This window comes from Sander vitreus, chromosome 14, assembly GCF_031162955.1.
Source record: "Sander vitreus isolate 19-12246 chromosome 14, sanVit1, whole genome shotgun sequence".
NCBI lineage: Eukaryota > Metazoa > Chordata > Actinopteri > Perciformes > Percidae > Sander > Sander vitreus.
This window is the reverse complement of record NC_135868.1, coordinates 15651495-15671537: the sequence shown is the minus strand read 5'-3', so window position 1 is coordinate 15671537 and position 20043 is coordinate 15651495. Positions and strand designations below refer to the sequence as shown.

The 20043-nt window shown below is 40.6% G+C and overlaps 1 protein-coding gene and 1 long non-coding RNA gene across 3 annotated transcripts; one reads left to right on the top strand and one right to left on the bottom strand.

The window, feature by feature from the left end:
- Positions 1 to 738: 738 nt before the first annotated feature.
- LOC144528910 (uncharacterized) lies at positions 739 to 11687 on the top strand. The gene is made up of 3 exons (XR_013502945.1): positions 739 to 788; positions 8478 to 8638; positions 8766 to 11687. It is a non-coding gene; the product is annotated as an uncharacterized LOC144528910 (long non-coding RNA).
- Positions 11688 to 16913: 5226 nt separating this feature from the next.
- lratd2a (LRAT domain containing 2a) lies at positions 16914 to 18912 on the bottom strand. Of its 2 annotated transcripts, XM_078267785.1 has the most exons (3): positions 18679 to 18912; positions 17582 to 18467; positions 16914 to 17083 (listed from the first exon to the last, which is right to left on the bottom strand). In XM_078267785.1, the coding sequence occupies exons 2-3, from the start codon at positions 18384 to 18386 to the stop codon at positions 17058 to 17060; spliced, it is 831 nt and encodes a 276-aa protein (XP_078123911.1). In that variant the 5' UTR covers positions 18387 to 18467; positions 18679 to 18912; the 3' UTR covers positions 16914 to 17057. The 2 variants fall into 2 exon arrangements, with proteins under 2 accessions (XP_078123911.1, XP_078123910.1); XM_078267784.1 differs by having other exon boundaries at positions 17582 to 18912.
- Between the last annotated feature and the right edge of the window lie 1131 nt (positions 18913 to 20043).

Here is a 20043-nt window from a genome sequence, read left to right as displayed (position 1 = left end):
GGCAGCGATGGAAAGAGTACTAGAATATTGTATAGCCCATATTAAATGTCAACGCGCCCACTGGTGGAACAACATCAGCAACATGACCCCTGATGTCCAAACCAACAATAAATTCAATTTTTATAGAAGGCACTTTGAAGCCTGTAGTAGCCTACATACAACTGATTAACAATTACAAATATATAACCACCTTCCTGAGTGTAGCCTCACTAGAATTAAATTGTAAATTGAACGCACCACGGCGGGTGCAACAATCACCATTAGGCCACATAAATGAAACAATCTGATACTTCTGATAGAAGTAAGAGCACAATAAAACATCACCAAAGCAGCCAAACAAATATGTAAACAATATAGACTCCACAGCGCATGCAGCCACAAACATATATCACAGCAAAACACACATATCACAGCATAAGGAAATACGCACAGTTTTTACACACTCCGTTGCACACACACAAGGAAAAGCAACGTGGTTGCTGATGCTCTCATCTGTACAGTGTTGCAGAGTTGCAACAATTCATTTGATTTAATTGTCATGGTACTCACCTGTCTGAACGTCATTCTGAGTCTGGGTTCATAATAATATAATATATAACCAACGTTTCCAAACACTTTGAGCTGAATGAGGCCCTGCATTCACATCGGACATTATTGTCACAAACAATGTCCTTACACACCTCACTGACGGTAAGAGTTCCCCAATGAACGCGGAAGTCACCACTGTATGATGCACTATTAGCACTTAGCAATTACCCAGACCTGGCCTGATGACGCAAACATCTTAGGTGAGTTTGATTTGAGTCACTTATCGTATTCGCCGGGTGGTGCAATAAATCACTGCTTGATTAAGGTAGATGTAACCGTTTTTAACAGTGCTGAGGTGCAATAACGCTAACCATAACCCATAATGACGCTAAGTGCAGAGTGTCTACTCTCTGTTGCTCTGCTCGCCTGCGGCCGCAGATGCACCTGCAGCTGATTTATCACCTTCCTGTTTCTCACATAATTTACCAGGACAATTTTAACAATTTTCGCCATCTTATTCATCACTAAATTCACTTCTGAGAACGTTTTAGGCGAGAAATGAACGGTTTAGATTTCGAATATAGTCAGTCCTGCGAAAATCTTTGCCAAATTGACAATTTGCTCCAAAGTTTTCGGAGTTGAGGAGCTCCATAAAGTGATGCGGCCGCCAGCTTGCGCCTGCCGAGGCCGCTAGCTCGTCGCTCGGACAGAGACCCCGCTGTAAGCTACAATAATATAGAAATTATAATTCCACATAACACTAATAGGAACACATAGGACACACCAGTGCATATGCCTACTTATTTTTTAATTTAAACTGACTTAAACTTATACACTAATAATAGTAGGGATCGCGTTCCACTCTTTTGAATAAGTAAGGGGTGTTTGAGCTAAACCATAAACAATAAAATTAAAGCTCAATTAGTTTTATTTTTCAATATTATTGCAATAGTTGTAGCATTATGAGGTTTTCTTGTCCTGAGCTTGTTTAAATACAAAGTGGTTATATTGTTGTGGTTTTTATTTCTAGCTGTTATTTTGGAGCACTGCAGGTAGCCTCTGTGCTGGGGGTGTTAAGCAATAACAGGAAGAACGCATCGTCTCAAACTGCTACGTCTTAACAGCGTTTTCTGTGCTTGTGAACTTGCGGGTTCATTCTTCCAGGAACAACCAGCAAGAACGTTCTCCCCAAGAACACAAGTCCGTTCTTTGCATTCTTGAGATTGAGAAACACCCACTGTCTACAATCTCATTTAATTTGCTACTGATGCCCATTCTATTGGCTCATCACCATGTCACGTCCCTGTTCATTGGCTGGTTAGCTTGTCTCTGAATGGGAGAAATTGTGAGCACTTACTTCTTAAACATTAGTTTAATTCATTAATTGTCATTAGTTACAGTACACACATAAACACTAGTCCGTGTAATGTACCCAAACTGTGTCAAACATTAAAAGGGATTAAATCACCAATCTACATAGTTGCACAATGGCCTCCTCCCTTTCTCTTCATTTACTCTGAGCTCCCCACGGTTGAGCCAGGGGGTTATGAACAGGGGAACAGTGAAAGGGGGTAATCTTTCACTCCTTTGCATAGCACAAAGGCTTAGCTGGAGATAAGCTTGCACTCTGCAGCACGAACGGCAAGTAATATTAGATACCACTTGCTTTAGTAGAAAAGTTGGTCACACATCTGAGAAGATGTACATGAGGCAATAAATTATAGATATACAGGAATACACATGTATGCAGACACAAAGAACCAACACACAGACCTAAAAGTGTTTACCTTAAGTAATTTGAGCTACATGGCCTTTAAAAGTGGCACCATAATGACTCACAAAAGTGCATTGTAAAATAAAAGCTTCAGGTAAAATCGATTTAAGTTTTGGAACGAGCATATGTGTGTGTGGCACAGGGTTGAGGGCTGCTGTGGTCCATTTATTCACTGCTTTCGCACTTAACAGGTAGCTGCTGCATTCATGAGTCGGGGGGGTAATGGATGGAGAGGAGAAAAAACACTCAAAGGCTGGAGGAATGATGGACAGATGGAGAGAAAAGCAAGACAGGAGTTTATGGGATGATAGCCGAGGGTTGGGAGGGAGGGGTCAGAAAGAAATGCAGCAGCAGGATTTGAGAGAATGAAACAAAAATGAGGGGGAAAAAGGAGAGCAAGAATAATAGAACAGCAAGAAGTCAAGAAGGGGTGTTGCAGCACGCTGGGAGTTCAGTTTGCATGGCTCCATTTTAATTACTTTTCAGCGTCACTGCCTCTCCTGGTCATGAGCTGCATGCTCCGATCACCAGCTTATGATTATCGGGCTTTTGTGAGGGCCTCTGCCTGTTGTCAGGCTGTAATTACGTTTGCTCTGGAAAGCATATCAGCACGTCAGAAAGCTTACAAAGCCGTCACCACGCTCTCCTTCTCTGTGGGTTTGAACCGCACGGTGCTGAGGAACTCAAACGTTAAAGCAGGTGCATACACAAATTGTGTTAAATGAGGGCATTTTTACATTTTATCATTGTTCCCATTTGTTCTCAGGAGTTTGAGGTTAATAGCAAGACAGTTTCAAAGGCTGACTTGCAAACAGAAGGTTAAAAAAAAGGGAACCGATTGTGAAAATAAGTGTGATGATTCATAATGAGACAGCACATTAAAGCCCTGAATCATCCAATCATCTTGAAACGCTAACCTACACTTCTTCTATCAAAAGGAAGCACTGCCTCACACACCTAACTTCATCCTTTGTGTAAGCAATGCACTGTAGTGGTAACATAACAGTGAGAATAAAGCCACTCTTGTTTCCTGTTAAAACACAGCTGTCCCCATGGTCACCATGACTGGGCCACTGGGTCTCCCAGGTGCTCCACTGTGACTCCCGAAACCTCCTCTCATACCACCTTTTAGAAACCTCTTAAGTTTCTCTTTTATTCGCTAGCTCAGATTCTCTCCCAGATTTTCTCTTTCCCATCTCCCTTGCTGCTCCCTACATCCCCTGTGTCTCTGATATTTGCTGTTCCCCTTTTTTCCCCCCATTTCCCCATACCTGCCATTCTCTCTCTTCCCCTGCAATCACTCTCCACTGAACCTAAAAAGAGAGAATGAGATGGCATGAAGAGAAACTCGCAGGTGTCTATTTAAGTGTTCCAGGCAGCCAGACAGCCCACCTCCAAGCATCCACATCCCACAAGCCTGCCGTTGCCTGCACTTGCCTGAAGGTCGCACCTTTCCAAGCCATCACATACAGCTGCTTGAGGCCTCTGAGCAGTCCAGCACCTGCCTGTTGGGCAAAATCAAGAGAGCTGGGACAGTCCTTCAGTCGCACCAAGGTCAAAAGATTCTCGGCCTGTTCATCTGTCAAGAGCAGAGCTAAGAAACACCTCTACAGGGTACAGACAATCTAATATCTGTCTTTGATGTTTGCCTTTTTGTGTTCTTTTTCGCCAGATTTATGTCAAGTACAAGTACAGTCATAACAAAGAAATATTATAAGGAGAGCGATAAATAGCAAAGAAGAGTGGAATCAGTGGCGCAAAAAGTGGGTATGCGCTATATGCGACGCATAGGGGCGCAGCACCATGGGGGGCGCCAAAGCGAGAGAAAAAAAAAGAAAAAAAAAAAAGTAATTCTTTTTTTGGTATTTTCTATATGTAGCTGCTGTTGTGCGTTTCTAAATCATTTCTGCATTTCCTCAATGTTATTATATAACATTTTAGAGGACTAACAGGCTAGAGTAGGCGCCCTGTCTCATAAGATTCCTCATAGAATGTTGACATAGAAGAGGGAGGGGGGCGGGGGGAGCGCCGAGCGAGCAGGTACGAATAGTGAGTTGTTGGGGACTAAAAATAGAAAAAGAAAGAGGGAAAAGGAGATGGCATGGCCAGGGATGCGACAGCAGTTAAATAAGTGGATGGTGAGAGGCAACGGGTAGGATTTAAAGTGTGACGTCTGTGCTTGGAGGCTTGCAAATAGTCATGTTAACGGACTAGCTAGCGTTTGCCAACACTGGGAATGTAGCAGCCAAATGGGGGTTTACGGCTAGCTTAGAATATGCAAAACCGAGGTTGCTGAGCTGAAAACTGATAAATATAAGGTAGCATGTACAATAAATGACAATAATCAGGAAAACATAACTAATGCAATAACTCTGGTTTACCATGGAATCATGCATAGATTTGCTACCAAACTTGGAGGCTTGCAAATATTCATGTTAACAGACATAACAGCTAGTGTTTGCTAACTTAATGCAAACCAATGTTGCTGATAGCTACATTTCGATTTTGGTCAAACCCTATGGTACCAATCACATGCATGACATATCTCAATTTTATTAAGGTAAAATAACAACTGGTAAATATAAGGTAGCATGCACAATAAATGACAAGAAGAAAAATAAATAAATATGAAGAAAATATATATATATATATTTAAAATACAAAATGTGAATGTAATTTCAACAGCAGCACAACCTTACTACATAATAGTTGTCTTATCTGATGCCATCACTAGGCTGATTTAAGAATTGAATTTAGGCTGCTATATTTAACAGTGAGTTCATTTCATTCAGGTGTGAGGATGGTGGATCAGGGAAGACAGGGGAAGGCAACAGGTAGGTCTAACATTAGGTGGAAGTGTTGGGGGAGACACTTGATACCAACAGATTCATTTCTTAATATTATTGATATGGAAAAACTAATGAAAAATCTATTACATAATGTTTGTTTGACAACATGTCTTAGTGGAGAAGAAGACAGGCAAGGAGTGAATGAGACAGACATTAGGTCAGCGATGGCATCAGGTAGAGATGAGACCAGTGATGACATCACGTAGGAGTTCTATTAGACCACACAAAACTAAATGTCCAGTATGGTTTGAAGTTCTGTTGACCAACCTATTCACTGTGTCCTTTTTGGGGGAAGAAATAGTGCAGACAGAGATGGAAAGCCACTCACCACTCAAATCATATCAACCAGGGGTTTCTGATTTTCTTTTTGCCATTTGTCACAGTTAGGTTGCCGATGGCAACCGGGCGACTGTTAACGTCACTGATATAGTTTGAAAGATCAACCTTTATTATTTAAAGCCCATACATGATGATGTCCAGCACACTTTTTTTTTTCTTTTTTTTTTTTGGAGCAGAGGGCCGCTACTGTATCAAAATACATTGCTTGTTTCAAATGCCATTGCCAACCAAATTTTACTTTTCAGCCCTGGATATAGTGAGCTTGTTTCAGATTCAGCTGACTCAATAACTAATTTTTGAAGCCAAGCTGCAGATGGACCGACTCGATCTGGGAGACAGTGGGGATGTGATAATGGAAATTGACAAAAGAAAATCAACTGCCTTTCATTGCTGCTGTGTGTCTCTTTCATGTGCTGTCGCATTCAGCATGTGTGTTTGATTTTCAGCATAGCCAGCCATCAGAGGAGCAAGAGCCTGTGCTCCCTGAATGAACTTCCATGAGACATGGCAAGATTTTTGTCAAGCTTCTCCTAGAAGGCAGCAATGCTACCAATTACCTCCGCAGAGCCAGTCAGCCGTCTCGCCGTTTTGACAGATGGCTTTGACCTCAGCAAACATGAGGACCTTCTCTTGGTTGACACATACGCCTGCTTTTGAAGGGAGAGGTTGATGGGTGGGAGTGTGGGTATAGAGGATGCAAGCCTCATTCTAAGATTGCATCCTATACAGAACAAGAGTCAGGCAGGTGAGGACAGGTAAATTATCTTGATGGCATCGCTCTGTACAATCCCTGCAAATGCACCTCTATGCAGTTTTCGCCTAATGATCGGGTTCATAACCTGCTTCCTGCTGGGCCTGAGAGCTCCAGCATACTCGTATTGAGCTGTGAATGAATGTGGCTTCCTACAATAAGAGGCATTGAATGTGAAGACCGACTGGCAGATATGTTCGTGTGAGGACAACAATAATACAGTTATGATGTTTATTTATTCGGTAGCAGTTATCAAAACAAACATTGCAAACTGTGTCTCATAAAACTGGGGTAATAACCAAATTACAGGAATAAAACCTGCATTAACAACAAAGCAAACAATAACAGACATTTCCTTTCGCTTCCAAACAATGTAGACCACTGAGCATGTAAAACTGCAGGCTTCCTTGTTTTTTTGATAAAGCAGATATGACTCCGCTGATGTGTCTCCATGAGATGGAGAGTGAATAGGAAAAGCTCTCCTCTACAGCAAAATAGCCTCAGTATATCAGTTTAATATCAACAATAATGTACAGTGAGTGCAACTCACAGTGGAGTATGCAACATCTAAATAAACTCATATGAGCTATATGCACTTTGCAGTGTAATTGGAGCACACTTGTTTTTCAAATTGTGGCACTGTGTGACTCCTCACGCTGTTATTAACATTCCCTCTGACATAACATTGCTGTTCAAACAACCCTTAATCAGTATAAGGCTCTCTAGCTTTACCCTCCCCAAGCAGCTGACTTGAACCTTTGTTTTCTGTACCGCTGTTATTATCATAATCAAGCCTCTTGACGCACTGGAATTTCCTCTGCTTTGGCCAACACACCAGGCAGAGAGTAATGAAAATGCGCCTCATGAGTGTGAGCTCATTATTCTCGGCTTTACACATACTGTGAATACAGAGTAAACGTACCTGTGTAGTGTACCTCACCTCTGGTAAATATCAGTGAATTATTATAGATTTGGTGGGTTACTGGGTTACCACATTCTACCACTTATTTTACAATCCTTATTCTAAATCCATCTCTAGAACAGGTTTTGCTGCAAGTACAGAAACTGTAAATTTAATATTTGAACAAGTCAATTTACATGAATCATTTCCTCTAATTAGGCTCTTTTTTACATTTTGTCTGAGATTAAGCCCGATTGCTCATTTTCTCCATCATACCAGCCTTGGGTGAGTATTGTGTTTTAAGGTTAGGATTTCAAAGGGCTCTGCACCTGCCTGGCAGCAACTGCAGTGCAGGAGCTGGACCACATGGTGAGCACCAGAGGCATAAATCTGAAAGTGTCTTCGTCAGTTTCTCCTCTACACACTCTCTTAATACAGTTAAGTTAATAATGAGGTTCACCCCTCTCATGTCATCCAATGATGTTTGAAAGAAATTTAAAGCTGTTTTTTTTTGCTACTTGGGAGCAGCATAAACAAAAATGTCCACACTGTTATAATTGTATAACCATTGGGTTGATATGGTGAACTTGTTAGACTTGTTTTGTGTATTTACACATCCAGCAGTCGCAGAGCAAATTAAGCATTCATTTGGATTTGTGTTTCTGGCCACATGACGAATGTAAGTCCAATATTCACTCTCTTTTAGCTCCCGGGGGAAATATCTGGCTCTAAATGCTCCATTATGTTCACCAGATAGCCATTAACTTTGTCTGTCTGCTGTTTGGTGCTGGGCAGGTTGTTTACAGTAGGGAATGGGAGTTTTTTTTTTTAGCTGAAAACGACCTGCTGAGAGGGACGTGATTGAACCAAAACAGAGGTGTGGGTAAGTTGAGTGTTATAAAACCAAAACAATGGGCCGAAGATGCTAAAACGCTCCTTAGAGATGAGGGAAACTGCACAGTCGAATGGTTATATAACTTTGCATTCATTTTTCGTTACTATAATAATATTGACTTTAGCTGCTTTAAAGTAAGGGTTTTGAATAAATGAAATTTCATACGCAGAGACACAGAATTAGAGCCACAATGGAGGTCAGAGTTCACTCACACATGCCAGAGAGGTAACCCAGCCTACTTGCCACAGTGCTGGCATCTGGAAGCCCCACATTTATGCAAATGAGCAGCTATTAGAACGTGGATGCTCATTTGGCCGAATGCGCCCTCCAGATGTGACCAGATCGAGGAGGACAGAGCCAAGGGGTTTAAACAAGAGATGGTAAAATTTCATGAATACTGATATGTCATGTAACACGCTGGCTGACCTCCCTCCCTTCAGCACTCTGCAGAATGATGTACCATACCAGAGGAGTCAATTCTCTCCTTCTGCAAAGCTGCTGGTGACAGCAACTCGACCGCCTGTGGAATCATTAGCAGAGAAAGTTCAGCATACTAGACACAGACACTTGATCTGAGCAAATGGCCTCTCTGAAAAGACAGGTAAGGCAAAGCCCTTAACTCTGTGGAGAGATAGCAGACTGCCAGCTCCTAAAGCTGATTAAGTTAACGGGGGCACCCTGGACTAAAGCCTAAAATTGACAATTCTCCTCTTTCTATACACCATCAGTCTTCGGTCTTGGATCATCTCAGCCGCCCTAAACCTTGACCTTAACTGCTGAGGTGAGAAATGAAAAACAACCCGAGATCAGCTTCCATGAGTGATCGATCGCCATCCTGCTCCGATTGTGCAATGAAGAGGACAGTGACACACATTTTGGAGTAACACCTTGGTCCCCAGATCTCCAGACAGATGGCATGTGCCAGTTAGAGCGTGCCCTCAGCTGTTGGCAGAGAGGGGCTGTCACTCAACAATTTACCCGTCTACTACACTCCATCCTCCATCAAAATTATATGACCAATATGCTCCCTTTCAGCTCAGGAGAAGATGCCATTATGGCCTATTTGCATCATGTGCTCTTCCAATCCAAAAAAAGACAATGTTTTAACAGGAGGATAATATTTGGGTAATAACCTTGAAAAACTCTCCATTTGTAAAGGAACAATTTCTCCTTTATGCTACTATGAGAGTGCACTTTGCCCTATATTAATCAGTACAGACACATATCAATCATCACTTGGCCAAAAGCCAGCAGATGTATCTAGACAGTGAACTCTGAAAAAGTACTTTTTGTTTGAAAGTAACTGAGTGAGCAGATTACAGTCATTAGAAAGTCTCAAATGCATTCATAACTAATATGAAAATTGGCAATGTGTTGTGCTTTCAAGAGCATCATACTTTGAACAAGTAATTACTCAGCCAGCCTCGTGAAAGTTGTTGTTAATTTGTTTGTTAAGGGGAAAGCTGCACAAGGAGGAGAGGCAGAATGCAAATTGGTTTTTTGGAGTAATTTCTTCCTGCTCTTTACACTTTCTTGTAAACTTTTGTAACTTCTTAAACTCTAATGCCTCTGAAGACTCTAAATAAGGGCTGATTATTTTAGACTGTGGAACAACTGTGGCCAGGAGGGATTCAAACCAACACAGTCTGTGCAGAGGCTGCCACATAATGAGCATGTAAATGGATGTTCAGCTTTAATATGTCCCCAAGATGTGGCAGACACACTAACATATTGCATATTTATACATGATTCACACATAGATAATTACGTTTAGACCACTCTGTTCTGCTCCCAGAGATGCACCTTCACTTCACACAGTCTGGTATTTATGCAAAACATCAGTTGATGACTCAGACCTTTGATTCATAGCTGCCGTTATTCAGCACCAGCAGCATGTACATGTTTCAGTTTAGACTTCAAGCTTGTACTAAATAAGCTCATAGTTATATTAGTAGAAGAATTACAGACTAATCTTTGTATGGCACAATTTTACACACGGCTTGGCAGAACTAAAGAGACACTTTGAGTGAATGAAGGACTCTTCAATCAAGGATATTTAGAAAAAAGGACAATTGAAGACATAAGTACTCAATAGCTTAAAACAACTGCAAAGTCATTAAACCATAACTAGGAAATGATTGCCAAAGTAAATGATGTAAGCATCCAGAAGTTCAGACAGGAGCTGCTTATTGAACTGATGAAGGGAAAAGTCTGGTGTCCTTATAAAATACACAAAAAATAATGAAATTCATTCACACTAAAGACGTATTTGTTATGGCGTTCTGCCCTTTCAAAGCTGATCTCTGCCTGCATATACAGCTGTGTCAACAGATAAGGGAGCGATAAGAAGAAATAGTTGGACTACCGCATCCTTTGACTCACACACTCTGCTCTTGTGTCCTTTAATTTAGCCGCTTAATGGTGCGCTAACCCTGAAGAGAAAAGCCTGTGTTGTTGGGTTACAGTATGTAAATTTGCTCTTGATTTCCCGGCCTCACCTCATGCAGCAAAGTGAATTTCAGTGTTCCATAACATAAATAAATAAAACTGCTGTGATACTGATACATCTAACGCTACACATCATGTTAGTCAAAGGTGTACAGCTTTGACAAACCTGTTCGCTAAAAGCTTATATAAACATGACTTGAATTGCTTGTGTTTACTTAGCTGATGCAAATTACCTGGAAACCAACTGGGATCATTTAAAACAACTCAATTAATGTGACTTGGGTGCTCCCTAGCAAACAAAAAGCCCTATCATCTCAAAATAATCAGTTTAAAGAACCACTGCCAGATAATGCTGCCATGGGAAAAAAAAACAGGACAACAGTGTGGATAAACAAAGCCCGGGCAGACAATGAAGCCACCTGCCTCTTCGGCATCTCAAGCCACTCAGCTGCTCCACTCGACCGTGGACCTCAATTGAAAGAACACAGCTTTGGGCAACGTTTTGGGCAAAATACTCTGGCAGCCACCCCAGTAATAGGAAATGGAAAAGTTAAGAGGTAGACAAATTGAATCCAAGAAAGTGTGTTGTGAATATATCAGAGGCTAAAGCCAGCTCATTGGTGAAAAGCACTTTCATGAATCCTAAACTTGATCGCTATAGACGCCATAGCTCAACAACAATGCAAGTAGAAAAATAATTAAAAGTGTTTATGGACAGTCATAGAAAACATATAATTGTCTTTCATTCTTGCTTTAATGCAAGACTATAACATTTGAAAGAACAAATAACACGTTCTACCTCTTACAACGAAAAGTTGAATTCATTAGCAATAAAACCCAAGTTCAATACACTCAGGGACTTGCTACGGCCTTACATGATCTGGTATGACCACTAGCTTATGATAGCTAGCATTAGCAAACTTTAGACAGAGATTGCTGTTTAACAGATAGAGTCAGATTGTTGACTTTTTACAACTCCTCTCTATTTGTGCTACTATTACACAGCTTTCACTTGCATCTTGTAATTGCTCCTTGTGGCCACAGTGGCTGCTCTTCAGCAAAGGTTACAAAGTATTGCTCTTAAGAAAAAAAATTTATTACCCACCACACCAGTGCTTTTTTTGGGTTAATGGAAATAAAACTGTTAAGTCATTCCTCCTTTCAAAGTGTTTCTCGTCAACCTACCATAACAAGTATGATGTCACAGTGTAATAATTGTCTTTGAGGCATTGGCGAGTTTTGCTGGCATGATTAACTCACAAAGAGAAGCTGTGTTGCTATGGTAGGTGGCTGTTAACTCACTCCCAGCATGGCAGGTGTAATCACATAACTTTACCCATCATCCTCTCTGTTTGTCCAGACAGGTTATGCCACTAAGGGAGTGGGACTTGAATCCTAAAATGTTTACAAGTGTCTGAGAGTGTGCATGCTTGTTGTTGCATGTTTCAACTTTTTAATGACCTTAGCTGCACCGATTCAACACACTCATTTCTCTACTGACCTTTCTATTTTTACAGCTGCATTATGAAATGTATTGATATGTAGTTATGGGATTGTGACATGCCTTTCATTTTATGGTAACAAAAAACAACAGCACTATTGATATCTCTTCTTGATCATTAGAGGAATATGCTTATATGCCTTCCTGGCAAGAGTTAGATGAAAAAAATCAAAACCACTCTCATATCTGTATGGTAAATATTAACATACAGCCAGCAGCTGGTTAGCTTGGCTTAGCATAAATACTGGAAACAGGGGGACACAGCTAGCCTGCGTCCACTTCAACACCTTTGAAGGTCACTATTCAATGTGTTATATCTCATTTGTTTTTATTTGTACAGAAACGATCTTACAGATGGAAAAGGAGCACCATTGCCTCCACCACTATAATACACATTAAATCCACATAGAAAACCCTGAGCTCAAAAACTGAAAATATATGCAGTCTCTTGTATTGAAAGCCTTTGGGCTTTTTGTGAAGAGAAAAACACATTTTAAGTATTATGTTTTGGTCTAATGGTGAGCCAAGTCTTTTGTTTGAGGGTATCAGAACAATTTGGAGCATTTTTTTCTTAAGCTAAATCAACATGTGGTGGTGATGACAATGAAAAATGGACCAACGTAAGACGAGCCTCTCAAACAGGTTTTTAAACTTCTGTTTTTGGCTGTTAAGGTGCATCCACTTATTTGCATGTACTAGATGTGTGGAGGCAGTAAACAGATGGGAAGCAAATTGTTTCCGACTGAGAGTAAAACATTTTAAAAACAAGGCTTGTTAAAATGTTACTTTCTATTCATCACTCACATGTCTCTCACATGTACAGCAAATGATTGTATTTCAGTCACAGTGGGACAAGAATACGGATTCCCCGCTCTCTTATAATACAACTAATCTCATCAGTTAATCAACATCCTACAGACACAAAACCTAAGTAGTAGCAGAAGCAGGCTGAGGTATCTGTAGGTGAGTGCTGACAGCTGATTATAATTGGGTTGCCTGTCCAAGCTTTCACATCCCATCAAGAGGGATGGCCTGGGAGAGAGTTCATGCTGCTTCACTGCAAGAGCTGGAGGAGCACAGTTCACCCTCCCACAATCTTACAAGAGGAACGCTCTGTATAAAAATAAAACATACTTCCTGATATTAATTTAGAGGTTGTGCATCACATACAGGCAGCCAATTCGAGCATGCAGCAGGAGACAGAAAGACTTGCACATTCATACCTATGAGCAATTTAGTCACCTATCTAGCTGACTTACATGTCTTAGGATTTTGCATGCATTTCTAAATGCATCTTTCTGTTCCAAGTGTCATCAAGTGCTTCCCAAGTAAATAAAAACACAGCATAAGACCACACCGATCCCTTGGGGGTATGTTTACTTGTGTCTGACTCCTCGCTCGGTCAGTCTGCCGTTTCCTCTTTCTCTGTTCCTCCGACAATGCTTTCCTAGCTTTCTGCTTCTTTTTTGCCGGCTCAGTCATGACGATAGTTTGAAAAACTCCCTCGCTACCTAGTTAGCCGGTTCCTGAATGGGCGAATGTGTGCAGTGCCATGAAGCAATTCGTTACATCGCAAGACCTGATATCACGCGATACTTCCTGACGCTGAGGCTGGAGGCTCGCCGGCCAAAGGTTGCAAGGGTGGTTTTTCCGCTCACAGGTGCTAGGGGGGAGCGAGACGACCACCATTCAACTCTAAAAAAAAAAGTAATATAACCATTCCAATGATTCTGAAGCGGTTCAGTTAAGGTAAATTAAGCTAAAAAACATCATAGTTCCCCTTTAAGGGCTCGCAAACAAAAAGGTTGGGCAACACTGCATTGATCGATGTATCCAGAAACAAACCCAAACAGCAGGCACCAACCTTGCCTCCCCACACTCAAGTTCATCTGTCATAAAGTTCAAATTAAGCCAAACATACAAGTACCCTGCAACGCACAGCACCTCACATACAGGATGTTCCTGATGCAAAAAAGGATTAACGCCTTTTGCAGCTGCACTCCTGTCTTGTTAAATGACTCTTTGTTCAATATAAAATGGTTTAATAAAGGCTGAACTTGACAAGACCCTAAAGGACAGTTTACCGTGTCCTAATTTCATTACAGCACTGGAATATCAAAGCAACTGCTGGGAAATACAGCACATGGAGGCTAAAGCAGCCAGATAGCCACGTACCATGCCCTACCATATGTAGCATTTAAGTCTGATTGTTCCCTGTGGTCATTATGACAGGATATTTATAAATGTCACAGACTTTCCTAGATGATTTCGAGTTAAATAGTCCGACTTATTTGAAACTGTAGGTCAGACAGCTATAGGTTTTAAGCTGTGGGTTTACTGCTTCCTCATTCTGTTGCTATACATGTAACAATTGTGTGCAAAAATACAGTTGCTCCGTTTAAAAACTGTAATTTGCAAAATTGCTGAAAATATTTGATGATTTTTTTTTTTTTTTATGTGTTTCACTTCAAGTAACATATAAAGCTCTGAGTCGGAAATTAATGTTAGCCTTGGGAGTAACATTTCAGTTCTCTCAAAAGGAATAAACCATTAGAATATATTAAAATGAGAAAACATAACAATCAAAAGTAACAGTTTCTGATGCAAGAGAATCGCTCGTGGAAAACTGCAGATAGAATAGGCTTCCACAAGCTTATCACTGCCATCATCAGGGTACTCTATTGATGCAGTGTTGAGGCTATAAAAACATTACAATGTTCCCTCGTATTCTTCGGGGCTGTAACTAAAACAAATACGGTCTGGAATGCTCCAAACATTATGCAGTGGATTTTATATGCAACAACAACTTTAGTTTATTGATATTATGGTCGGTCTTAGTTTAACACTAAAAGTGGCAGATGATTTAAAAATGCTGCGAACATCCATTGTAATTCTAATATAAACGATAATGAAGGAGCATTTCTGTCATTCTGTAAAAAGTGTTTCATCCAAACACACTGTTAATTCAGCAGGTTTTTCCTCCTTTATCATTTGTCACATTCGATTTAGCCTGGCTCACCGGATGTACATTGCTGGGATAAAGCCTGATATCGGTGTTGTCAGGCTTAATCCCTCTTTTTCCCTGCTATCTTTTGCAAGGGCTTAGCACCACCAAAGATCATTTTGTTTGGTTTAAAGAAATAAAAACAACCCAGAGTGTTTTTTTTCCCCTTCTTCCCCATCCCAGAATAGATAAGCAGTGTATCCAGACCATACTCCAGCGCTGACACAGCTTTAAAGCTTTAGTATGTAACTTTTTGATATCAATGACCGTCTGTTACATTCAAGCCATTGTCCAATGAGTTGCTACAAAGCTAATTAAGACTATGAGCTGTCGGGAGGGCCGCATCTGGGAATGGTGGGTCCTTGGAGGAATGTTGCTTTAGCCCCCCCTTTATGATTTTAATACAATTTGTCAGCTGTTGGCCCTTGGAATAATCAAAATCTTTCTCCCCACAATAGTGACAGCGCTGTGGAATGAGGTAGGGCTACACATATCAATTACTTTCAGAATTGATTAATCTGACACTTGCTTTTTTGTCAATTGATTAATTGTTTTAGTCTATTAAATAAATAAAAAATGATGAAACAGTTTAGTATCCAAAGTGACATCTTTGAAATATTTAGTTTTGCCCGTCCAACATCAAAAACCCCAAAGACATCCATTTAACAAGGATATAAAACAGACAAAAAGCAGCGAATCCTCACATGAGAGAAGCTGGAACCAGTGAATGTTGTTCACTAGAAAAATGGCTAGAACAATTAGCTATCAAAACACTGTAGGATTATGTTTTGGTTGAGGAATTGCGCAGGAAGCAGGTATTACACTTTGATTTTTCAGATAAATAGTCTTGGTTTTATACAGACTTGTAGCATAGGTTACCGTGGTGATGCCTTAACTAAAAGTGAGGCAACTCTGTGAGACTAAAACACCAGGATTAGACCCCAAGCTAGCCAATAACCCTAGTCTACAAACAAATACAAACTACCAACTAGTTACTGGAAAGTCATATAGACTTTAATGTAAAATATGGTGTAAAATCATGCAAGAAATTCAGCGGTTTGACTGAGAAACAGCTTACTTACATGTGAGCTATTTGTAGGGGTGTAAGAAAAAAAAAAAAAAAAATCGATACACTTCACTATTGCAATATTTTATTTTGCAATACTGTATCGATTTCTTTTTATTATTTCTTTAGTTTACATGCAAAAATATTCATGTAAGACAGTGGCTCACATTTATGTTGCGTTTAAACCCCCTACGGCTAGATGGCTATGCTGAGACGCACCACTGGTGTCCTTGCCTAGCCATGCCTGACTTTTTGCTAGAAGCTAACAATGTAGCTATGACTGAACTTTGGCCTACTTTAGCATATAAAAATTTGCTCACTAAGAACCTGTAAACAACAATCCCAAACTGGCAATTTGATTTTCTGTGTACTGAATTGTTTACCTAAAGTAAACTTCTTTGACTTTTATACACGTCTTTTTTTTTTAAATTAGTTTTTCTAAAATTATACTTTAAAAAAATCCCAATATATCACCTTACGCACAGTATCGAAATATATTGCAATATATTGAATCGTGACCCATTTATCGTGAAACGTATCGTATGACCAGATTCTTGCCAATACACAGCCCTAGCTATTTGTTTTACATAACAACTCCGATCTTCAAGAGTCTTTTCAGCTTTTCTCTGTATTGACAATCATTTTGAGGTTTCTTCTGCAGCAGCTCAAACTGTTAACCTTTTAAACCCAAGAAATTAAACTATTTTCTATTAAAGTTTGAGAGCTCACATGAAGATGACAGAACGAGCATTTTAAAAACACTTACAGCACATACTGTTCTCAGTATTAATTGATACAACCGAAATTGATGAAATTCTTATTATTGCGCATGCAAGTAAAACAATATGACAGAAGGGTCAAAAGAGACAATGAGTCATGATTTACTTGAACTTTGGGTAAGACAGACTTTGATCAGTGTAACACAAGCGCAACAACATTTTCTCCAACATGTGCTGGTGTGAGAATCACCCTTAAAAAGCCAGAAATAATCCGTCTTGTATTCAGCGAGCAGCTCCGTCTGGGTGAGCTGAGGGATGAAGTTAAACCACACAAGATCAAATAACAGGACACACCATGAATAGAACAACAGTCACTCAGAATCATGACAGTTGAGTAGCACAGTGAGACAAATGTGTAAAGTTTTTATAAAACTAGGCTATACATTCTTTGTGGAGGGGCTGTCGGAGCTACAAACAGGCCTATCAACTAATTCAATCAAATTAAAATTTCCCCCCAAAATTTAATTCATAATTGCTAAGGCCATTAAGCATCTGAGGATGTGATTGTGGCTTTAAGGCAATTACAGTGATAGCCTATAGACTCGCGTGAAAACAATTAAAATGACAATATTCGAGTAGAAATAGTGATGTGTGTGCCCCAATTAAAAATAAAACTTGAGTGAAGGCTTGCTATAGATTAAAGTAGGGTGTAACAGTTAATGTTCGATAAAGGCTACTCTACTTGCAAATCAATTTTTTTTTAGAAGAGCAGTAGAAGGGCAGCCATCAGTCAGCGCCTGGCTCACTTTTGATCTCCTCCGCGCTGCTGAAGTGAGTAGCCAGCTCCTGCAACACGGCTGTCCTGCCCAGGTGATCGTTCCTCCTCTTCTCCATGATCATGTCCTCCAAACTCTGAAACTCTAACATGTGCGAATGTTTCTCGGAAATGAATATTTTCAACCTGTAGGGCTGCTTGCCTATCCGTATCTCACCACCCATCTTGAACTCCCTCTTGCCAAACCTGCACCAGGCGGCAAAGCACTCCGAGTTCCTCCAGCTCAGCTCTCGGTCCTTTAAGCCCACTTGTTCCATCGCGTTCTGCACCACCATGTCCGGACCCAGAGATTTGAATTTGTACAAGTCGTTCACAACCCTACACCTCCTCCCTTGACTTGCATCTGTCAAAAAGCTGTTTTTCACCTCGGCTCTGTGCAGGTGCACCACTTGGAAGTCCCCCACGTACACAGCCCAGTGCGGGAACTGACCGGTAGCAACAAACTCCACCAGGTCCCCTGCTTTACATTTGTTTAGTAGATTCTCCGGGGAGTAAACCTCCAGGTTGGCAGACTTGACGCTCTTCTCGTAAATGCATTCATCTCTGTTGTAGACGGCGCACTCCACCTCGTCGCGCTGGTCGTATGGTTTCTCTTCCTGATTCGGGTCCTTATCGGTGGCATCGACCGCGCAGCCTTCCTCCAGCTCGTCGTCGTCGTTAGAAAATATGTAGGAGACGCCGATCCGCGGACCTTCCTCCGTGTCTACGCCGTTCGGGTCCACTGTGGGAACTTCTGCGTAACTTAGATGTGACAGCTTTTCCATCTGGTTCCCCATGCCGCACCTCACCCCGGTGGCAGCCTGTGCAATACGATCTGATGTCGCGAGCTGTTACCGGTCGCCAAACATCACCACCATCTGGCACAAAACATAACCATTTAAAACTTCCTTGGCCCTGCCGTCGGACAGGGTTTTATAAATGTACGCATAAGTAGGCTATATCACAGCGGTGTGACTGCTGGGATAGCCTGTTAGTGCCCCATCAACAAGTGGAGTTGGGAGCAGAATACAAACTGGTTTCAAATCCAGCGAGGTGAATTATCCGTCAGGTGTAGCCTCGTAGACTCACCTGCTGTTTCCCTGCGTAAAGTTCCGTCTGCCGGCTGTCACATAGCCTGTAGGAAACAATGAGAGTTCAAATCCGTCGGTCGTATATTTGTCTACTCCGCAGGTGAACTAGTCCACTGTGATGACGGCGCCTACACTGCGCACTGTGCAGCAGAGATCAGGCCGGCGGTTACTGAAGGCAGATCCGGGGCTCGGCATCGCCACAGCGACTCTCTCCAGCTACACACAGCTCCGCTTTTAAAGCGGAAGTGCGCGTAATTTTCCTTACCGCACCTTTAATATCCGCTAATCATCTCCTAACTACACTTAACCTAAATGCTGACTTTGTCTTAACAGTTTTGAGCATACAACTTTATAGTTGGCTTCAATTCAAATGAAATACAAACTTGATGTTGGTGTTAAATGTATGTTATTTTTCTCTGAATGCTCTAATGCCGTGTTTTTTTTTTTTTTTTTTTAAATGTAAGTCTTTAGGATTATATTTATAAAAGATTAAAGAATTTTGTATTCATTTATTTGATTTCATTTTAGTTAGTAAGCTATTTTATTATGTTGTTTAATTAGTTATCTATGTTTTCTTGTATTTTATTTATTTAGTTGGCTAATTATTTAATTTGTAAGTTATCTATTTTTTATTTTATTTTATTCATTTTGTTAGCTAATTAAATTTTTTCTGAGTGAGTTATGTTTACTTTTTAATTTTGTTGGTTATTGTATTTTCATTTATTTATTTATTTCTGGGGTCATTTTTATTGTATTTTGTTTTGTTGCTTATTTTTATTTATCTATCTACTTTAGTTGGTTATGTTCATTTAGTTAATCGTTATTTTTTTTTAATTTATTTAATCTTTTTTTTAATTGATTATAATTTTTGTAAATCGCAGTGATCAAAAACTCACTGTATAGAAAACATGCAGAGTAGGCAAAACTCCATCCTGGGTTAGCTGACTGTGGATCGTTTACAAACTACAACCCTACACAGTGAGGAGGACTGTGTCCAACATCTGCCATATTTTACTGTTATGACCACCTGTCTGTCCTTGTATGAACTGAAGCTGCACAGTCATTTGCTCCATCTCCATCTCCTGGTGGGACCATAATGTCTCCATTACATTTGTAGTGGCTTGTGGCCTGCCTCGACTTGCTCTCAGTTATGGGCTATTTTCTCACAACTGTAGCAAGGGGAATGTGCTCAGTATGCCCCAAAAATGGCACACGCTGCAGCAGCCTCCATGTGAAAACACCTGTCCTGGAAATGGTATGGCTGGGAGTGAGAGACTGGGAGAGATGCTAAGGGGTAAGAGCATGCCAAGCTGTAAATGGAAACAATTGTTCAACTCTGTGAAGAAGAAAGACAGAGACACCC

Excerpts from the sequence above, each read along its gene's own strand:
- lratd2a (XM_078267784.1), bottom strand. The coding sequence starts at position 18,386 with ATGGGGAACCAGATGGAAAAGCTGTCACATCTAAGTTACGCAGAAGTT. Across the intron at positions 17,084-17,581 it reads CAGCGCGGAGGAGATCAAAA|CTCACCCAGACGGAGCTGCT; the intron begins GTGAGCCAGGCG and ends TTCATCCCTCAG.